We start from the raw sequence: 23,703 nt of genomic DNA, 5'->3' as shown, positions 1-23,703 counted from the left end.
ACTTTTGCAGAGCCAGCCCAATTGCTCATATCTCCAATAAGTTGATCGGGAGGCATGCCTCCTGTGGCGACCACTGTCCCTGGGTCTTGAGGTGGCGAAACACCGCTCCCCAGCCGAGGAGACTGGCGTCGATTGTCATCACCCCAATGGTCTGGGGGGAAAGGTTTCCCCTGGGTCAGAGAGGAACTCGTTAACCACCATCTGAGCGACTGCCTGACTTGAAAAGACAGTCGGCACTGTCGATCGAGCGTGAAGGGATTCTTGTCCCCAGCTGACAAAAGGGCGTGCTGCAGGGTGCGAAGATGGAACTGGGTGAACGGTACCGCTTCCATTGCTGCCACCATTTTCCCTAGACTCCTCATCCCGGATCGGATGGTATGAGGGACTGGTTGCCGAAGTGTCCGGACTCCCTGCTGGAGCGCTCGCACCTTTTCCTGAGGGAGAATTACCAACCCTCGGCGAGTGTCGAGAATCATTCCTAGGAAGGAGATCCTTTGAGCTGGCACAAGGGATGACTTCTTCGCATAGACCAACCACCCTAAGGGGGCAAGAGAATCTAGCGTGATGTTGACATTTTCCTTGCATGCCCGTATTGAAGGGCATTTGACCAACAGGTTGTCCAGATAAGGCAAGATGACTATGCCTCGAGAATGCAGTATGGCCATGACGACTGCCATAACCTTTGTGAACACTCTGGGGCCGTGGCTAGCCCGAAGGGTAGTGCTACGATCTGAAAACGTAGATCGCTGATTGCGAAGCGTAGAACCCTCTGATGAGGAGGAACCATGGGAATATGCAGATATGCGTCCTGGATATCTATTGAGGCAAAGTATTCTCCCTACTCCATGGCCGATATGACTGACCGGAGAGACTCCATCCGGAAATGTCTGATCCTGATGAATTTTTTCAGAAGCTTAAGGTCCAAAACAGGCCTGACAGACCCGTCCTTTATGGGAACAGCAAAAAGGTTGGGATAGAACCCCTGATTATTTTCGTGTTCCGGTACTGGAACAGTGACTCCGTTATGCTGGAGCGATTTGATGGCTCCCAATGGAGCCTTTGCCTGGGCATCCACTCTGGGAAGCCCGGAAAGAAAATTCCATCTTGGCCAGTATCTGACAAATTCTGTCTTGTAGCCTGAGGCCACTACTTCCTTTACCCATGCGTCGTGGGCGACACTGGCCCAGATGTGGAAAAACCAGAGTAGGCGGCCACCCACCTTGCCTCTGTCGTCTGGTAAAGGCCTCAAGCCATTTGGCCGACGATCTTTGGGATCTGGATCCCCTCGATCTAGGCTGCTGAGTACGCATTCTCCCCAATGGGTTGGCTCTACATGAGACCTGCCACTCCCTTATCCTGGTTGGGGCGGCCTGAGGTGGCGGAAATGGTCGCTGTAGTCCACCCGGTGTTGCGAAAGGCCCAAGAACGTGCCTGAAACGGGTGACGAAAAAGCGATTTGACTCTTTGTTGAGGGAGAAACCCACTCCTTCCTCCTGTGGAGTCAAAGATAAGTTGATCCAACTTCTCCCCAAATAGGCGGCCGCACTGATAAGGCAGGGATGTCTAGTACCTCTTAGAAGAATCCGCTCTTCTGATCGAAATTGCATTAGCGGCAGCAAGTGCCGAGCAATTGGCCGCCTCCAAAGACGCATTGATTACATAGTCTCCGGCCATCGCCATCTGACCTGCGACCTCTGAAACCTCTGCAGGTAGATCCTGCTCCTGCGCAACCTTGGATAATGTCTCTGACCATGATATCATAGCCTTGGCTACCCAAGTTGCTGCGAACGAGGGAGCGAGTGCTGACCCTGACGCCTCATATACTGAGCGAGCTAAGCTCTGTATAAGGCGAGCCGTGGGATCCTTAATCGAGGAAACACTAGGGATGGATAACAGGGTCTTAGTGGCTAGGCGCAAAACTGGAGGATTCTCCATCGGGGATTCCATCCATCTTTTACGGAGGTCCGGAGCAAACGGATACCTTGTTTCAAGTGCCCTTTGACCCAAGAAACGCCTGTCTGGACGTTCTCTGTGCCGCCGCACTATGTCCTCAAACTCCAGGTGAGAGGAACAAATTCTGTGCGGGCGCTTCACTCATTTAAATGCCACTTTATGCCCCGTAGCCGCTGCGGGATCATCCTCAATCCCCAGGGTCTAATTGACGACTTCTGTGAGGCTGTGCACTGTTTCACGTGACCCTGGAGTGTCCAGGTCAGTGGGCTTGTCTGGGTCGCAATCTGAGGTCTGCTCGCTATCAACCACTGGTAACGGGGAGCGAGAAGCAGAGCTTACGGATGCCAAGGCACCGGATGGACAGGGCGACACCGTGTGGATTCGTTTCCTCCGGGTCTGCCTGGAGTGAGAGCGGCCCCTGCAGGCCGGAGGCTTTTGTGAGGTGGAGGTTCCCTCTGAGGCCAGCGAGCCATCGTCCCTGCCCCTATCTGGGGCTTGAAGGGACTCTATTGCTCTCGTAAGCGACGCCATGGACTGTGACAGTGATCAGGCCCACTACGGGGGATTTGACACATTGGTCGCGGTCACAGGGGAGGGCTCCTGGGCGCATTCGGATTCGCAGGCTTCGCATAATCGCTTGCTCTGTGCCCATGGAGACGCAGCCCGACAAGAGATGCATGCAGCGTAACAGAGCGTGTGCATCTTTGCCTTTTCGGACATACTGTATCTGTCCGCTGCTGGGGATGTGGGGAGGAGGTAGCACCTCGTTTTCCCTGTAGCGTGGCCTCTCGTGCAGCACTTACCCCAGTCCTGCACCCCCCCGTCCTGGCTGCTTCTTCAAATCGCGCGCCACCAGCTGTGGGAGTGAGCCAGCGATCCGAAGCCGGGGCCTAAATTTCTTCGCCACCGCCCAGTGCGGAGCGGCCGGAAGTGATGCGCGGCTCCAGGGGCGGGACTTCCGGCCGAGGCCTAGCTCCGGCTGAAGCCGCGGCCTCAATTTTTCCCCTACCTGCCGGGGGGCGCGGTTCCTTGGCGCTGACAAAACATGGTGCTACTAATGGGCACGGCGCCGCCTGACGGATCCAGCCACTCCTGCCTTGCATGGCCGTTGGCTTTCGCCGGCTGGGGCTCCAGCCCTCGGATTTTTGCAGGAGCCCTCCCAGATCCTCTCCTAACCGATGATCCTCTTCAGCCTGAGTGCAGGTATGTGAGGGGGCCTTGATAACAAATAGGACGGTGCAGGCACCCTAGCTCCATCTAACCCCTTCAGGGGGTGAGGAGAGGGACCGTCCGCCACCTTGCAGCACCACAGTCTAAGCATTGGTGGAAGCAGTGGGGGCCGCACGGACTAGTCTAGTGCCTCTGTACAGCCCATGGTTTCAATACCTAGGGGTGGTCAGGGCTAAGTCCAGCATTCTGTCCCCCGACGCGGGAGAGGATACGTGGAGGCGACACTCTCACGTGCTCGCCCGTTGTTGGTTTGGGGAAATCGGACCCTTTCAATAGGATCCGTTGCCTCTGTCACATCTTCATGGGAAAAAGACGAAAAAAGTCTGGAGAGAAAAACCAGACGTGTGCCTCCATGGACACTAAGCAAAAAACTGATTTCCTCCCGCAATAGGGGCGAGGGTGTATAGTGCGGAGGAGGAACTAGCCTCTTTTTTTCACTTAGTGTCAGCCTCCTAGCGGCAGAAGCGTACACCCACAGTCTCTGTGTCCCCCAATGAGGCGAAGGAGAAAAAGTTTTGGTGTTATTATTCCTATTCTCTGAGGCCAAGAAAGCAAAAATTCTGCTGGGGTATGTAAACTTTTGAGCACAACTGTAGATAGTGGACGTCATGTCAAATTTGAAGAGCCCATGACATGAAAAAACAGCATAAAGCTTAAGGAATTAATCTAGGGTTATAGTGAGCATTTTTCACCCTCAGACGATTCACAGAATTGTATAACATTGGGCTGAGTAAATGGAAAATTACCATTTTTTCCATGAAAAAAGTTGTTTTGGCCACAAGTTTTTAATTTTCAAAAGGGATAATAGGTGAAAATGTATGGTATAATTTATTCCACAATTCCTCCTGACTGAGTAAGTCATATGTGGTCAATAACTATTTTTGAGGCACAGTGCAAAGCTCAGAAGGGAAAAATCGCCATATTGCAGTTCACATTTTGCTGGAATGGTTTGATGGTGCCATGCCACCTGAAGTGCCAGAACATCAGAACCCCTCCATAAGTGACCTCATTTTACAAACTACACCCCAATTAATTCATCTAGGGGTGCAGTGAACATATTGACACCACATGTGCCTCACATTATTTTATACCATTGGACAGTGAAGAAAGGATAATTACAATTTTACCACTAAAATGCTGTTTTAGCTCCAAATTTTAAATTTTTATAAGGGCTTATAGGAAAAAATAGGCTAATACGCTACATGTAATTGGTAAAAACTTTTCAGGTACAGTGGAAACTTCAGAAGGGAAGCAGCACCAAATTATTATACAGATTTTGCTGTTATGGTTTGCGTGTGCTATGACCCATTGAAAGAGCATCTGAGGTGCCAGAACACCAGAATCCCCCCAATAAATGACCTCATTGTACAAACTACACCTCTTAAGGAATTCATCTAGAGGTGCAGTGATCATATTGACACCACAAGTGTGTCACAAAATGTTATACCATTGGGAAGTGAAGAAAAAATAATTACATTTTTACCACCAAAATTTTGTTTTAGCCCCAGATTTTACATTTTCATGCTGTGAATTGAGTAAACATGGCACCAAAATTTGTCACCCAATTTCTGATGAACGTGGCAATACCCAATATGTGGCTGTACAGTACTGCTCTGCCACATGGTCAGACTCGGCAGGGAAGGAGTGCTATTTGACTCTTGGAGAACAAATTTTTGCAGAATAGTTTGCAGACTTCATATACAGAGTCCCTAACAGCCTGGACAGTAGAATGCACCCCCATCAAGAGACCCCATTTTGGAAATTATACCGCTCTGGAAATTTATCTGCAGGTATAGTGATGATCTTGACTCCAAGGAGAAGCAGCAGTGGATGTTGCTGAAAGAAAATAGCAAATCTTCCATTGTAGTACCCAGTACATAGTAGTGCTCAGTACATTATCCGTACAATGTAGTACATTGTAGTGCCTGTAAGCTGTGCCTGGCTCGTTATTTTGTAGACACAAACCCACAATCTACTCTATTATTTCTAAACACTGTTTTTTGGTGATTTCTTTGTATCCCCATTCATACTGCACCCACATTGTAACAACCCTGCTGGCATCACTACATGGCCTCCCATCCCCCGCACACCAAATTACTTTCTGCTTCAAGCCATGCTGTGAATTCTGTCTGTTGCCAGCTCTGTGCCTCTGCTCTCCATGTTTCCAGACTGTGTGTATAGGGGGGCGGCGCCTGAACTCTCTGGTTCTTATGCAGTCTGGGTGCACCTGGGTAATCTGTCCCTGACCAATCACCTGGAGCCCTTGACTATTTAGTTTCACCACTCCCACTGAAACATTGCCTGTGCAATGTCTATACTCAGTTAGTATCTTGCTGCTGAGGAAGCCAGGCCCTGTTCTGTGTATCTCCTTCTCTGGAGGATTACTCTAGTCTTGCTTTGTACCTTGTCTGCCTGCCAGGAGGCTGAATATCCTGGCCCTTGAGTCTTGTTCCCAGTGCCTTGTCTGTTCTCTGCCCGCCTGCCAGGAGGCTGAATATCCTGGTCCTTGTGTCTTTGTCCCTGTCTCTCTGTCTGAACTCAGTCTTACCTTTGTCTATCAGTCTCCCTTTCTCCTTGTCCGTGGCTCCCTTCCTTGCTGTGTCTTTCCTTGTGTCCTCCCTGTCTGTGCATCTGCACTCTCGCAGCTTTGTCTGTGCATCTGCACTCTCGCAGCTTTGTCTGTGCATCTGCACTCTCGCAGCTTTGTCTGTGCATCTGCACTCTCGCAGCTTTGTCTGTGCATCTGCACTCTCGCAGCTTTGTCTGTGCATCTGCACTCTCGTCGCTCTGCCTGCTCGGCTCCTCAGCCGCTCTGCCTGCACGGCTCCTTCTGCCGCTGCAGAACCTCTTTCTGCAGCTTCTCTCTGCATTTCTGCCTTCACCTGCACCCCCTGTGTGAACCGGTCCAAACCTGTTCCTTCTTATTTCACGCCTGCCTGCATCCATACCTGCACCTCCTGTGTGAACAGGTCCAAACCTGTTCCTTCATAATCCACTCCTGCCTGCCTGCATCCATACCTGCAGCTCCTGTGTGAACAGGTCCAAACCTGTTCCTTCATATTCCACTCCTGCCTGCCTGCATCCATACCTGCAGCTCCTGTGTGAACAGGTCCAGACCTGTTCCTTCATATTCCACACCTGCCTGCATCCATACCTGCACCTCCTGTGTGAACAGGTCCAAACCTGTTCCTTCATATTCCACTCCTGCCTGCATCCATACCTGCACCTGCTGTGTGAACAGGCCCCTACCTGTTCCTTCTCAAGCCGTGCCCGCCTGTCCTGTGTCACAAGCCGTGCCCGCCTGTCCTGTGTCACAAGCCGTGCCCGCCTGTCCTGTGTCTCAAGCCGTGCCCGCCTGTCCTGTGTCTCAAGCCGTGCCCGCCTGTCCTGTGTCTCAAGCCGTGCCCGCCTAAACCAGTGTCTCCAAGTCACGCCTGTTTGCCCAGTGTCTCCAAGCCACGCCTGCTTGCCCTGTATCTGTCATACCTTCTTGCCCTGTGTCTCAGTCTGCCTGTCAGTCACATCTGTCCAAGTGACTTGTCTCCAAGTGGGATCAGCAGCCACAGCCAGACACCACCCTGGAGTGGCACCCGAAAGCTATCTGCCGCACAAGCCTGACCTCACCATCAGAGGCTCCAGTGAAGACCAAGGTAGCTGTCGCAGTCACGCCCCTTCCAGGGTAGTCTGGTCTGTGGTACAGTGGGGCCACAACCCCCGACTCGTGCCATTCAGCCAAGGCGCGGGCGTGACACACATACACAAATGATACAACATTTGAAAGGTAAACTTGCCCCCTTCAGCAAGAAAATAGCCAAACAAACCACACATCCACGATTTGATCACAAAATACAGTTTAAACATTACTTTTCATATACCTGCAGTAAGGAAAAATGACCTGCAGGTGGCACCACAGTACCCCAAAGTACACTACCAACACATTTGTAAACATGCACTGCTTTTTCGGTGATTACTTCGCCCCACAGACACAAATAATACACCATTTCAAAGGTAAACTTGCTCCCTTCAGTAGGAAAACAGCCAAACAAACCACATATTCACAAATTTATCACTAAATACATTTTAAGCATTCATTTTTATAAACCTGGAGAAAGACACAATGACCTGAAGGTGGCACCTCAACTGGAAAACATTTTTTGGCTTCTACTTATCAAAATAATTTATTGTATTACCAATCTACATATATAAATACCTGTCTGTGTTCATCAACTCAGGAAATACATTTACATTTGACCAGCTTTTTCTGAAATTGCCTGCGCCCCCGACAACCAATGTGCGAAAATTTTGCACAGGCCAAGCTAGTAATAATAATAATAATAATTTTATTTCTATAGCACCAACATATTCCGCAGCACTTTACATTTTAGAGGGGACTTGTACAGACAATAAAAGACATTACAGAATAACAATAATCACATGAATCAACAAATACCAAGAGAATTGAGGGCCCTGCTCACAAGCTTACAATTTATGAGGAAATAGGGGAGACACCAAAAGTGGATGGTAACAATTGCTTTCATTGTACAGTCCAGCCATCAATGTAATAAATAGAGTGTTCATGTAATGCTGCATGAACCGGTAACCAAATAGTATGTGTAAAAGTACAGACACAAAGGGCTATTAAATGCATAAAGGGTGTGAGAACAGATGATACAAAGGTCCTGGTTACGAAGAAAATTTTGAATGGGCAACACAGGGATAACAGATAAATATGTTGAGGTTTTAAGCCAGTCTGAAGAAATGCATTTTTAAAACTGTGGGTATTGGGGATTAATCGAATTATCATGGGTAGTGCATTCCAAAGAATTGGCACAGCATGTGAGCAGGTCATTGGCAGAATGGAGGGCACAGGTAGGGTGGTAGTCTGAGGTGAGGGAAGAGATGTAGGGTGGTGCTGAACTGTGGAGCGCTTTGTGGGTGAGAGTGATAAGCTTATATTGAACTCTGGAGTGGATGGGTAACCAGTGCAATGACTGGCACAGGGTAGAGGCATTGGTGTAACGGTTGGTAAGGAATGTGATTCTGGCTGCAGCATTCAAGATAGATTGGAGAGAGCAGAGTTTAGTAAGAGGGAGACTGATTAGTAGAGGGTTACAATAGTCCAGACGAAAATGAATAAAAGCTACAGTAAGAGTTTTTGCAGAGTCGAAAGTAAGAAAAGATTGAATTCTAGAAATGTTTTTGAGGTGTAGATGACAAAAGCAAGCCAGTGATTGGATGTGGGTGGTGGATGAAAGATCTGAGTCAAGTATGACCCCAAGACAGCGGGCATGTTGCTGGGGAATAATGGTAGAACCACACAGAAATGGCAATGTGGGCATAGGTAGGTTAGTGGAGGGACGAAACACAAGGTGTTTAGTTTTTGACAGGTTCAGTTTCAGATAAAGGGAGGACATGATGTTGGAGACAGTGGTAAGACAATCAATGGTGTTTTGTAATAATGAAGGCGTGATGTCAGGAGTACAGGTATATAATTGGGTGTTCTCGTCATAGAGATGTTACAGGAAACCAAATCTACTTATTGCTTGTCCTATAAGGGCAGTATACAAGGAGAAAAGGAGGGAGCCTAGAAATGATCCTTGAGGAACCCAACAGTAAGTGGAAAAGCAGAGGAGGGGGAGGAGCCAGCAAAAGATACAGTGAAGGATCGGTCAGAGAGGTAGGAGGAGAACCAGGAGAGAATGGTGTCCTTGAGTGGAGCGTAGTGAGGAGGAGCTGATGATCCACAGTGTTGAATGCTGCAGAGAGATCCAGAAGAATCAGCAAAGAGTACTGACCATTAGATTTAGCTGTTAGTAGATCATTAGAGACTTTAGTGAGGGCAGTTTCAGTAGAGTGTAAAGAGCAGAAACCGGATTGTAGAGGGTCAAGAAGAGAATGATCTGAGAGACAGCAGATTAGCCAGGATTGGATCAAGCATTGCAGGAGTTTAGAGATGAAGGGAAGATTAGAGACAGGTCTATAGTTAGCAGCACAGTTTCGGTCGAGGGATGTTCTTTAATAAATGAATGTATGCTGGCATGTTTAAATGAGGAGGAAAAGATACCTGAAGAGAGAGAGAGGTTGAATATTTTTGTTAGGTGAGTGGTGACAGCTGGATAAATGGACTGAAGGAGCCTGATCACTTCTTCTGTGACTGTTTTAAAGACAAAGAGTGAGCTAGATGCAGTGGGGGAGGGAAAACATTGCATGGTATGAGGAGATTGGGAGAAAATTTCCTGTTCGATACGGTCAAATTTTTCTTTGAAATAATTGGCCAGATCATCAGCGCTGAGATCCGTGGTTGGGGCTTGCACTCTTGGATTGAGGAGGGAATGAAAAGTGTCAAATAGATGTTTAGGATTGTTGGATAGTGAGTAGTGTTGAGCATTCCGATACCGCAAGTATCGGGTATCGGCCGATACTTGCTGTATCGGAATTCCGATACCGACTTCCGATATTTTTTCAATATCGGAATTCGGCATCGGAATCGGAAGTTCAAAGTTGATTGACAGACTGACGTCATCATGATGCGCGGTGTGTGCGCATCATGATGCGCCGTCATTTCGGGCCTTCCGGGGGTCTCTGCCGGCCTGCCGGGGGGCTGTGCCGGCCTGCCGGGGGGGCTGTGTGGACTGCCCGGGGTCTGTACCGGCCTGCCGGGGGGCTGTGCCGGCCTGCCGGTGGTCTGTGCACCCTGTGGGGGTCTGTGCCGGCCTGCCGGGGGGCTGTGCCGGCATGCCGGGGGGCTGTGCAGGCTCCGGGGGGCTGTGCCGGCCTGCCGGGGGGCTGTGCCGGCCTGCCGGGGGGCTGTGCAGGCTCCGGGGGGCTGTGCCGGCCTGCCGGGGGGCTGTGCCGGCCTGCCGGTGGTCTGTGCAGGCTTCGGGGGTCTGTGCAGGCATCGTCCGATGGGACTACAAGTCCCATCGGGCGATGCCTGCTACCATGACAGTGATTGACACATTAGCCAATGATGGGACAGTAGTAGTCCCATCATCCGGCTAATGTGTTAAATGTTAAAAAAAAAAAAAAAAAAATACTACATACATACTACATGCATGCTACATACATACTACATGCTACATACATACTGCATGCTACATACATACTACATACATACTACATGCATGCTACATACATACTACATGCTACATACATACTACATATATACTACATACATACTACATACATGCTACATACATACTGCATGCTACATACATACCACATACATACTACATACTACATATATACTACATGCATGCTACATACATACTACATGCTACATACATACCACATACATACTACATACATGCTACATACATACTACATACATACTACATACATACTACATACATGCTACATGCATGCTACATGCATGCTACATACATACTACATACATACTACATGCATGCTACATACATACTACATGCATGCTACATACATACTACATGCTACATACATACCACATACATACTACATACATACTACATATATACTACATGCATGCTACATACATACTACATGCATGCTACATACATACTACATGCATGCTACATACATACTACATGCTACATACATACTACATATATACTACATGCATGCTACATACATACTACATGCTACATACATACCACATACATACATGCTACATACATACTACATATATACTACATGCATGCTACATACATACTACATATATACTACATGCATGCTACATACTACATGCATGCTACATACATACTACATGCTACATACATACATACATACTACATATATACTACATGCATGCTACATACATACTACATGCTACATACATACCACATACATACTACATGCTACATACATACCACATACATACATGCTACATACATACTACATATATACTACATGCATACTACATATATACTACATGCATGCTACATACATACTGCATGCTACATACATACTACATACATACTACATACATACCACATATATACTACATACATACAATACATTCATACAATACATACATAGACATACAGTACATATAACATAGAGTAACATACTTACCAATACTTGTCACATTGTTCCCCGAAGCCATTGTCGTCTACGGAATAAATATTAACATAACAAACCACAAAAATACTCACCCACGATCCGAAGCAGTCCACGAGTGTGTCCCACGACGATCTTGGGTAGAGAACTGCAGCATCAGATGATGCTGCCGTTCTCTACGGGCTGCAGGAATCCAATGACGGAAGGTAGGTATCCTTCCGCACTGTATTCCTCCGCCACTTAAAAAAAAAAAAGTCCCTAGTCTCACTTTATGCCATTGCTGCGTGGGAAATTCCCACACAGCAATGGCATAAAGTGAGACTAGGGACTTTTTTTTTTTTAAGTGGCGGAGGAATACAGTGCGGAAGGATACCTACCTTCCGTCATTGGATTCCTGCAGCCCGTAGAGAACGGCAGCATCATCTGATGCTGCAGTTCTCTACCCAAGATCGTCGTGGGACACACTCGTGGACTGCTTCGGATCGTGGGTGAGTATTTTTGTGGTTTGTTATGTTAATATTTATTCCGTAGACGACAATGGCTTCGGGGAACAATGTGACAAGTATTGGTAAGTATGTTACTCTATGTTATATGTACTGTATGTCTATGTATGTATTGTATGAATGTATTGTATGTATGTAGTATATATGTGGTATGTATGTATGTAGTATGTATGTAGCATGCATGTAGCATGCAGTATGTATGTAGCATGCATGTAGTATATATGTAGTATGTATGTAGCATGCATGTAGTATATATGTAGTATGTATGTAGCATGTAGCATGCATGTAGTATGTATGTGGTATGTATGTAGCATGTAGTATGTATGTAGCATGCATGTAGTATATATGTGGTATGTATGTAGCATGTAGTATGTATGTAGCATGCATGTAGTATATATGTAGTATGTATGTAGCATGCAGTATGTATGTAGCATGCATGTAGTATATATGTAGTATGTATGTAGCATGTAGTATGTATGTAGCATGCATGTAGTATGTATGTAGTATGTAGCATGTAGTATGTATGTAGCATGCATGTAGTATATATGTAGTATGCATGTAGTATATATGTAGTATGTATGTTGCATGTAGTATTTATGTAGTATGAATGTAGCATGTATGTAGTATGTAGTATGAATGTAGCATGTATGTAGTATGCATGTTGTATGTATGTAGCATGTAATTTTTTTTTTTTTTTTTTTTTTACATTTAACACATTAGCCGGATGATGGGACTACTACTGTCCCATCATTGGCTAATGTGTCAATCACTGTCATGGTAGCAGGCATCGCCCGATGGGACTTGTAGTCCCATCGGACGATGCCTGCACAGACCCCCGAAGCCTGCACAGCCCCCCGGCAGGCCGGCACAGCCCCCCGGCAGGCCGGCACAGCCCCCCGGAGCCTGCACAGCCCCCCGGCAGGCCGGCACAGCCCCCCGGCAGGCCGGCACAGCCCCCCGGAGCCTGCACAGCCCCCCGGCAGGCCGGCACAGCCCCCCGGCAGGCCGGCACAGCCCACCGGAGCCTGCACAGCCCCCCGGCAGGCCGGCACAGACCACCGGAGCCTGCACAGACCCCCTGGCAGGCCGGCACAGCCCCCCGAAAGGCCCGTACAGACCCCAGAGAGGCTGTACAAGGGCAGGAAAGGGTTTTTCTTATTCCGATACCGGAAGTCCCATAGACTTGAATGGGACTTCCGGTATCGGAATCGGCGATACCGATACTTTTTTTAAAGATCGGCCGATACCATCCGATACGATACTTTGAAGTATCGGACGGTATCGCTCAACTCTAATAGTGAGGTGATGAGGGTGTTGAAGTATGTTTGTTTGGAGAGGTGAAGATCAGAGTTGTATGTTTTAAGTATAAACTTATAATGGATGAAATCTTCAGCCATCCATAAATTAAGCAGGGTCTCATTGCTACAGAAATACCAAACATGTGAACGCTAAATGTGGTTTAGGCACACTGGGGCTCAGAAGGGAGAGGAGCATTCCGATTTAGGAGCACAGAATTCGCTGGATTTCTTTTGTGGGCTGAGAGGCCATAGTGATTTTTTAGAGACTTTTTGCTACCAGTAACATGGAAGCCCTCTATATTTATATTAACATATAACGGATTGGAGTGGCAACTTGCTTTTTTTGTCATTTTTCTTGCACTCTACGATGATCACTTACATCAGGGTTTCCATCTAAATTTGCGAATGATGTGATTTAGATAAAATCCCTCAGATATACATTCACTATGATGAGGCAGCAGCGTTACTCTGGGCTTCATCTAACCTCTGTTCAGCAGTGTCCTTTTTTTCAGATGTGCATTAAACTGTGGTTGACCATGCTTTTACCACGCTTAAAAGCATGGACACCACCGGATTATGGGCCATTCGGCGTCCACAGTGTCTCCATCTGCCCCATTATAGGGAATCTTGCATCAAAAGTTCTGTCTTAATCACAAGTCTCAGAGATTTACATGGAAAACCTGGTGTGTGAGCCGAGCCCTACTGCAATCTTTGGGAGGCTGATTGAACAAATCAACAGCAGATCAAGAATTTGTGCTATTTATTTTTAATGCCACTTATCGTGTGACATAAGTGATTAGACAACTTTATTCTTTGTTTTGGTGCAATTACAGCGATACTAGATTTATTTTTTTAAAGTTTGGCTACTATCACATATTTACAAAAAAACAGTTTTTGCATCACCATAGTTTGAGAGCGATAATGAATTATACATGTAAGTATTACACTGACAGAACACCTTTTAGGCCATGCCCCCAGCATTGTATAAACAGGCCACCATAGCTGGCAAAATCAGAAGTCATCATTTGACCTTGATTTGCCATGACAACGATCGGGGCCTCACAATGATGTCACGAGGTGCCGAGCAGACAGTAGAGAGCCTCCACTCTCTTCTAGCCTTCTAAATGCTGCGATCGCTATAGAGGGTTAAACAGCCGGGGGCGGTGGTGCAGACACTGCCCCAGGCTGTGACAGTTTGGGCTTGGCTATCACTTAAGCCGAGCTCCCGGTGGTGATTGGGTGAGCAGCACTCCTGTGCCCACCTGATAGCCAGGATGTATCGGTAGGTCCATTTGTGGGACCGCACTGCAAAATAGTAAATACTGATTCGTCCAATGTCAGGAAAGGGTTAATAAAGCTGTGACCGACCCCCATCCAACAAATATTATTGTGCCTGTGTATAATTTGTTAAGTCAATAAGGTGTCTTATGGTGACATTGGGCAGTAGTTCAGGCTTCCCAGCAGTATTTGATTTCTTGTAAGAAGTAACACTTACTGGTTTAGACATGGCGTGTATGAATTTTTATCCTCTTCTATTATGGACACTATTAAAGTTATTAGTTTTGACCAAAAATCCAGATTCTTGATACTTGGGCCCTGCTCCTCAGGTGGTACCTCCCCCTTCTTAGCCTGTGATGGATAAATAAAGGATGAAAATAGTTATATGTGAAAATGTTATTCACTTTTTTCAAAATGTGTTTAGAGATAAACGTCCAAATGGTAAGGTTGCATTCACACATCCGTGTCTATTTCTACATCTGTGTAAAACAGATTACTGTATTTTTCAGATTATTAGACGCACTTTTTTCCCCTCAAATTTGGGAGATCTCGGCACCTGAGATCTCAATTCCGAGATCTCAATCTGAGCATGCGCCGCCCCCAGGGGCCATTTTCACGGAGGCCACTGCATCGCAGTAATGGATATGCGGGGAGCTCTGGGCTTTCACAAAATTCCGGCAGAACCCCCCCGCAAAACACAGCACCGCAGCCATTTTTACCCACAGCGTCGCACATCAGAACACCCCCTCATCCCACCCTGCGGTCTGAAGCAACGCACCACCCTTGCCTCCTCCAGCAGCGACCCTGGGACCCGCAGCCACCACCCCCAGTAAGCAATAAGACGAATAGATTATAAGAGGCACCACCATTTTATTAAAAAAGATTTTTTTCCCTATTTTTCTCCTCAAAATTTGGGATGCGTCTTATAATCCGATGCATCTTATAATCCGCAACATACGGTATGGGTTATCTGTTTTGTCTTCATTTTGCATCTGTGTTGCATCTGTTTATTTCTCATCCCCTTTTTGCACTGAAGCAGGTAGACTGTCTGAACATTTTATATTTTTTGACTTTTAACAATAAATCAATGAAAACGGATGAAACTGAAATGGAACAATAAAGTATAAAGTACAGCGTATATCAGTTGGGTTTCATCTATTTTACAAAGATAACTGTAGACTTTAATGACTGAGTCTGATCTGCAAAATGTATGAGAGGGGTGTTTGTGACCCCAATAGATCGGAGACTCAGAAACGTTTTTAAAACTGATATGTGTATGGACCATTGTTACTGTATGGGTAATTTTGCTGTCCGAGAAAAAAATGGACAGCATACGATGTGTTCAACAGATGTGTGAATGTAGCCTAACACTCAGGGCCCATTTCATTACTGGAGTACATTTCTGGCCTAAGATACACCACTATGAAGAATTTGTTGGGTGGTCCTTGCCGTGCTCTGTCCTACCCATACTTTGTCCACTTTGGTGGATCTAGCAAGGACTGGTGTGAAAACTTCGAGTTCCACTAAAAATCAGAGGAATGGTACAAATCATAAAAGATGCTCCAGATTTTTTATCCTAAAGGGAATACAAACATTTTATAAAACAGGCTGGTCAGGAAAGATGACAATCTTTACATTTTGATTAGATACCCCCTTCCACTCCAGTTTGGCTTCAGTTACCACTGGAAAACATTTGATTTTGATGAGGAAAGGCCACAGCCACCTCTGCATTGCAGCCTATTGGACAGACTACTTCTGTGAACAGGTGAACAGGGGGTGTGGCAGGACCCCATTTTCCTAATAATGAAAACCCTAAAAGTGAGATTCACACTGTGGCATGGCTATGGGTTGTATAGTCGATGGGAGGTATGTGTCTCAGAGATGGCCTGTCTCTGTAATGTAAGCCCAGAGTGTTTCTTTAGTACACATAAGCCCTAATGGATAGCATTATACTTCTAATGTTTTGCATGGACCTGTGGTGAGGTCACAATCACATGACTGTTCAGCTGCTGGGTTTGTGGGTGTGACTATACCTTTATAATGTAGACTACTACTGAATCAGATGGCTGTATGTGGGGAGGACTAAGCCTTCCGTGTGTGCTGAGGCTCCAGGACTGAGTCTGAAGTAATGGACATTTGTGTTCTCTTTTTGCCTAAGCTAAAGGCTATCTCTTTTGTTATGTGCTGCTTTATGGGTTTATGATGCAATAAACCCCATGAACTTTACAGGAACCTGCCTCCTGATTGTCTCCCGCTGTACATGAGCGAGTAGAATCCCTACAACACCTATCAAACATGTGGGGTTTATCATATACATTACATCAGTAACCATATTCTACAAATTACCGGGTCACTTTGATATTCACGACTGTACAATTCATGACAGTTGTTGAAGATGTATTCATAAGTGGAATTGAGACAGGCCTTCACACAATCTTTAACAACTTGGCTTGCCCTAGGTGGACTCTGAAGCTCTTGCACCTGAAAAAAATTATAAGAAAAAGCTTTTTAAATAGTTAATGAATTCATAAGTGTTAAAGGTAAGAAAAAGAAATACCGTTCACATGTGTAATGTAAGCACCATTTTTCTGGTGTCTTTTTGCACTTTAATGTTTTATATATTCTTAGTACCTTACATTAATTCTTGCAGAACAGAGTTAATTGGCCATGTTGGGAGCTCTGGGAGTCTGAACCATCCTATCCCCTTTATAATCTGGATCCTGACTGAAACACAACATCAGAGCTAGCTTATGCTGCATGGCTTGGAGAGGTGTTTTGGTGGTTTAATGAGAAGGAGTTTGGAAGAGTTTTCTGTCACTGTTGCATGGGTTTGTAAGTGTGATACTTCCCTTCCCTCCTCTTATTTTAGTTTTTGCCTGTCCTCCACTCCCCAATGCATTCCTCTGTTTTATGTGAGCGAATATTTGTATGCCTGGTATTTTCAGTTACCCTTGTTCATGTTGCCTTGTTCGTCAGGTTGGTGTACTGCTGTGCACGGCAGCTTCCCTCTCCTTGGGGTGGGGGAAGAGAACAGATGGAGGGCTGATTCAGGAGATAAGGCAAAGGTGGAGGCCCATGCATCTTCACCTTCAGAAGTATCCCAGGGAATAGGGAGAGCTAGGGTGCGTCCTAGTGTTATGGACAGAGAAATAATAGGGCCCCACTGGAAAACTAAAGATTTGCATTTAATTAACAAATGCATTTCTCAAATAGGAAACTATAGGATTTTGCACAGTAAATTGATTTCTCTGTAGTCTTGACCTGGCCATACACATTAGATGGCTAATCATAGAATTGTAGAGTTGGAAGGGACCTCCTGGGCCATCTGGTCCAACCCCCTGCTCAAAGCAGGATTCGCTAAATCATCCCAGTCAGATGTCTGTCCAGCCTCTGTTTGAAGACTTCCATTGAAGGAGAACTCACCACTTCTCGTGGCAGCCTGTTCCACTCATTGATCACTCTAACTGTCAAAAAGTTTTTTCTAATATCTAACCTGTGTCTCCTCCCATTCAGTTTCATCCCATTGCTTCTAGTCTTTCCTTGTGCAAATGAGAATAAAGTTGATCCTTCTACAATGTGACAGCCCTTTAGATATTTGTAGACAGTTATTAAGTCTCCTCTCAGTCTTCTCTTTTGCAAACTAAACATTCCCAAATCCTGCAACCTTTCCTCATAAGACAGGGTTTGCAGACCGGTCACCATTCTGGTCGCTCTTTTCTGAACTTGCTCCAGTTTGTTGATGTCTTTTTTAAAATGTTGTGCCCAAAACTGGACACAATATTCCAGATGTGGTCTGACCAAAGAGGAGTAGAGGGAAATAATGACTTCACGTGATCTAGACTGTATGCTTCTGTTAATACATCCTAGAATTGCATTTGCCTTTTTTGCTGCTGAATCACACTGTTGACTCATACTCAGTCTATGATCTATTAGTATACCCAAGTCTTTTTCACATGTGCTGTCACTTAGCCCTATTCCTCCCATTCTGTATATGCTTTTTTCATTTTTATTGCCCAGATGTAGTACTTTGCATTTCTCCCTGTTAAAAACCACTCTGTTAGTTGCTGCCCACTGCTCCAGTTTATTTATATCTTTTTGAATCCTCTCTCTCTCTTCTCTAGTATTAGCTATCCCTCCTAGCTTTGTGTCATCAGCAAATTTAATCAGTTTACCCTCAATTCCTTCATCTAAATCGTTGATAAAGATGTTGAACAATACAGGGCCCAGGACAGAGCCCTGTGGTACCCCACTTGAGACATTCTTCCAACTGGATGTGCAGCCATTTACGACCATTCTTTGGGTCCGATCACTAAGCCAGTTATGAATCCACCTAACAGTTGCCTTGTCCATTCCATACTTAGTCATTTTTTCAATAAGGATTGTATGAGAGACTTTGTCAAAGGCTTTGCTGAAGTCAAGATATACTATATCTACAGCATTTCCTTGATCCACCCAATCAGTGATTCCGTCATAGAAGGAAATTAAGTTAGTCTGACATGACTAGCTGTTGGCTAAACAATGTTCCAACTGATCATTTTGTCAACAGCTATATTAGCTAACTCTCCCATAAATTGGAGCTCTTATTTGGCTGACAGCCCCTGTGCTCTCTATGAGAAAGGCGGTGGCTGACACATTGACTGGCAGTTTATCTCCAAGAGAACAATGCGATTAGCAGTCTGAAGTTGTATATTCAGGATCAACATCTCCTCCTACACTTCAGACTACGTATCGGTGGGTTTCACAAGTCTAATGTGTATAGCGTCCCTCATAGTATAGCCCAAAGATTACTCTTGAAGTGGTTCCATTAGCTACCTGTATGAAACTAAACATGGTATCATTAATGAAAACCTCCATAATGGCATTGAATCTGCCACCACATTTGACCTATGTAAACTATTAATATGGGCATACAGGTTATAGACTGCTGAAACTGTCCTCCCTGTGTGTCTCATATCAGATGCTTTGGTGCTGGGAAATCCTCTTTTGTCACTTTAGTGGGCAGCAACTAACAGAATGGTTTTTAACAGGGAGAAATGCAAAGTACTACATCTGGGCAATAAAAATGAAAAAAGCATATATAGAATGGGAGGAATAGGGCTAAGTGACAGCACATGTGAAAAAGTCTTGGGTATACTAATAGATCACAGACTGAATATGAGTCAACAGTGTGATGCAGCAGCAAAAAAGGCAAATGCAATTCTAGGATGTATTAACAGAAGCATACAGTCTAGATCACGTGAAGTAATTATTTCCCTCTACTCCTCTTTGGTCAGACCTCATCTGGAATATTGTGTCCAATTTTGGGCACCACATTTTAAAAAAGACATCAACAAACTGGAGCAAGTTCAGAAAAGAGCGACCAGAATGGTGACCGGTCTGCAAACCCTGTCTTATGAGGAAAGGTTGCAGGATTTGGGAATGTTTAGTTTGCAAAAGAGAAGACTGAGAGGAGACTTAATAGCTGTCTACAAATATCTAAAGGGCTGTCACATTGTAGAAGGATCAACTTTATTCTCATTTGCACAAGGAAAGACTAGAAGCAATGGGATGAAGCTGAATGGGAGGAGACACAGATTAGATATTAGAAAAAACTTTTTGACAGTTAGAGTGATCAATGAGTGGAACAGGCTGCCACGAGAAGTGGTGAGTTCTCCTTCAATGGAAGTCTTCAAACAGAGGCTGGACAGACATCTAACTGGGATGATTTAGCGAATCCTGCTTTGAGCAGGGGGTTGGACCAGATGGCCCAGGAGGTCCCTTCCAACTCTACGATTCTATGATTCTATGATTCTATGATTCTATATAAGTGACTTCTTCCAGACTCTGGGGAGGATGCAGCCTGGAAGATAACTCTCAGAACTTGCTTTACATGAAGGGGGAGTTGCCAGTGTGATATGTAATGGCCGATCTCTGCTCTCCTGCTCTCACTGCAGAGCTGTGTGTGGTTATACGTGACACATCTGCAGGTTCCTCTCAGCTTCAGCTTCCAGTTCACAGACAGACAGGGCTGAAATTTTGTTGCAATACAGCAGAGCACAAAGTGCACCAAAAATGTGTTTGCAAGAAGACACATTTCATTTTTCCTGTTCTGTGCCAGTTACTTGTCTCATACTGGTAACACCCCCTATTATTTAGCCTCTTTCCGACATTCGCAATAAATGTACGGCGTTGCGGGAGCTGCGTACCTGCAAACCGCCATACATATACCGTATTTTCCGGCGTATAAGATGACTTTTTAACCCCTGAAAATCTGCTTAAAAGTCGGGGGTCGTCTTATACGCCGGGTGTCGTATTATACACCGAGTGCATATGGCGGGGGAGTGGTCCCGATGAAGAAGGGAGGGTGTAGGTGGTGTTATCATCCCCTTTTACCTCATTGGTGGCAGCGGCGCAGCGGCTCCTCCTTCAGCAGTGTGGCGGCTCTGTGCTGGGGTCGGCGGCGGCGGCTCCTGTTTGTCCAGCATGGGGGCACTGTGCTGGGGGCGGCTGCGGCGGCTCTCTGTCCAGCGTCGGGGCTCCTCCGGCATTTCCCCATATCCCGGAGGCCCAGGCAGCTCCATTGCTGCGATGGGGTGGCCTCCGGGAAAATGGCAGCCGGAGCCCGCGCGAGCTCAGATTCAGATCTCGTCCCGAGATCTCGGGAGACGAGATCTGAATCTGAGCTCGTGCGGGCTCCGGTGGCCATTTTCCCGGAGGCCACCACATCACAGCAATGGAGCTGCCTGGGCCTCCGGGCTATGGGGAAATGCCAGAGCCCCGACTCTGGACAGAGAGCCGCCGCAGCCGCCCCCCAGCACAGCGCCCTCACGCTGGACAAAGAGGAGCCGCCACCGACACCCAGCACAGACCCTCCACAGTGCAGATGGAGGAGCCGCCGATCCCCACAGCACAGAGACCCGCAGCACCGCTGCCACCAATGAGGTAAAAGGGGGATGATAACTCCACTTACACCCTCCCTTCTTCATCGGGACCACTCCCCCACCATATGAAGATTGCTCCGCACCCGGCATATAAGATGACACAATCGTATAAGAAGATCCCCCAACTTTTAAGAAGATTTACGATTTTAACTGGAAAAGTTGGGGGGTCGTCTTATACGCCTGGTCGTCTTATACGCCGGAACATACGGTACTTCCTGACTAACGCTGAGCGCTGCTGTGATCAAATGCAGGTATCAGCTCTATATGAGAAATGACACTCTGCAGCAATGCCCACGATTGTTTAAACCCTCTGATGCCACTGTTAATAGTGACAGCGACATTGATGACATCGAGAGGGAGGGAGCTCTGTAGCTACTTTCCTGCCAAGAGAAAATGCTGAAAAAACACCTAGTGTAAGTTTACCTACTTACTTAGTGAACTTAGTGTTCACACTATTTCACTAGTGTGAACTTACTTAGTGTGTGACAGTAACCAAACATAAAAAAAATAAATAAATCTGGTAACATTGTAGTCGGAGCGACCCGAAGAATAAAGTCGTCTAATCACTTATACCGCATGAGGAACAGCGTAAAAAATAAATAAAACAAATTCTTTACCTGCTGTTGATTATTTTATTCTGCCTCCCAAAGTTCGCAGTAAGGCTCGGTGCACATTTATCCTGTACTCTGCGCTGACAGCTTACACCAGGGTTCCCGTGTAAATATCTGAAATAAGTTCTTGAAGGAACCCCTTGTGGAATATTCCCTATAATGAGGCAGGTAGAGGCACTATGGACGCCATCCAGCCTATGATCTGCGTTTTTACACGTGTATAAAAGCGAGGTTGACCACAGTTCTAAAAATGACGCTGCTGAACAGAGGCCAGACGAAGTCCAGAGTAATGCTGCTGCTACATTATAGTGAGTAGATCCCTCAGGGGTTTTATCTAAATCACATCATTCGGAGATTTAGATGGAAACCAGATGTACAAGTGCTTCTCACAAAATTAGAGTATCACCAAAAAGTTAATTTTATTTCAGTTCTTCAATATAAAAAGTGAATCTCATATATTAAATAGACTCTATTATAGAGTCATTACAGGGTGATCTATTTCAAGTTTTTATTTCTGTTAATGTTGATTATTGTGGCTTACAGCCAATAAAAACCCCAAAGTCATTATCTCACTAAATTAGAATAATTAACAAAAACACATGCAAAGGCTTCCTAAGCATTTAAAAAGGTTCATTAGTCTGCTTCACTAGGCTCCACAATCATGGGGAAGACTGCTGACTTGACAAATGTCCAGAAGGCAATCATTGACACACTCCACAAGGAAAGTGAATTTTGCATTTCATTTAGAAATCAAGGTCCCAGAGTCTGGAGGAAGAGTGGAGAGGCACACAATCCAAGCTGCTTGAGGTCTAGTGTGAAGTTTCCACAATCAGTGATGGTTTGGGAAGCAATGTCATCTGCTGGTGTGGATCCACTATGTTTCATTAAGACCAAAGTCAGCGCAGCCATCTACCTGAAATTTTAGAGCACTTCCCTCTGCCGAAAAGCTTTTTGGAGATGGAAATTCCATTCTCCAGCAGGATTTGGCACCTGTCAACACTGACATAATCGTATAAGAAGATCCCCCGACTTTTAAGATTTACTATTTTAACTGGAAAAGCTGGGGGGTCATCTTATACGCCTGGTTATCTTAAACGCCGGAAAATACGGTATTCTAATTTACTGAGATAATGACTTTTGGATTTTCATTGGCTGTAAGCCATAATAATCAACATTAACAGAAATAACCACTTGAAATAGATCACTCTGGTTGTAATGACTCTATAAAATATATATGAGCTTCACTTTTTATATTGAAGAACTGAAATAAATTAATTTTTTGTTGATATTCTAATTTTGTGAGAAGCACCTGTAAGTGCTCAGCATAGACCGCAGGAAAAATGTGACCCAAAATGTTATGTAAAATGTTTCATTATCAGTCAGTAGAAATATAGAGGGCTTCCATGTTAGTGGTAGCACAAAGTCTATCAAAAAAGCGCTATGGCCCCTCACCCCACAAAAGAAATCTAGCGAATTCTGGGCTCACAAATCTGAATTGTCCCCCTTCTTTCTAAGCCCCACAGTGTGCCTAAACTACATTTAGCGGCCATATGTTTGGCATTCAAGTTTGAGCTAGGCACTACCACGTTCTGTGCACTACAACAAAACATACTGGGCATTACAATGGCAGTTTGCAATTTTCACTCAGCAACTTCCACTGCTGCTTGATTTTGGAAAACACACATGGAGTCTAAATCATCACTACACCTGTATATAAATTCCTAAAGGGGTATAATTTCCAAAATGGGGTAATTTGAGGGGGGTTTCTGCTCTTATACCACGTAGGAGCTCTGTATATGGAGTCCACAAACTGTTCAAGGAAAATCTGGGCTCCAAGAGGCAAATAGCATTCCATCCATCTCCCTAGTCTCGCCGT

General features: G+C 45.6%; 1 protein-coding gene across 1 annotated transcript in view; it reads right to left on the bottom strand.

Moving 5' to 3' along the window:
- UNC13A (unc-13 homolog A) overlaps positions 1–23,703 on the bottom strand; it is a 271,371-nt gene that overhangs the window by 85,773 nt on the left and 161,895 nt on the right. The window contains exons 25-26 of the mRNA XM_073543990.1: positions 16,643–16,777; positions 14,514–14,647 (exon numbers count right to left, since the gene is read on the bottom strand). Coding sequence (XP_073400091.1) covers positions 14,514–14,647; positions 16,643–16,777 — 269 coding nt within the window. The remainder of the gene's footprint in view (positions 1–14,513; positions 14,648–16,642; positions 16,778–23,703) is intronic.

This window comes from Dendrobates tinctorius, unplaced genomic scaffold, assembly GCF_039654945.1.
Source record: "Dendrobates tinctorius isolate UK_male_01 unplaced genomic scaffold, ASM3965494v1 ptg000011l, whole genome shotgun sequence".
NCBI lineage: Eukaryota > Metazoa > Chordata > Amphibia > Anura > Dendrobatidae > Dendrobates > Dendrobates tinctorius.
Note: the sequence above shows the minus strand (reverse complement) of the source record. Positions and strands in the feature narration are given on the sequence as shown.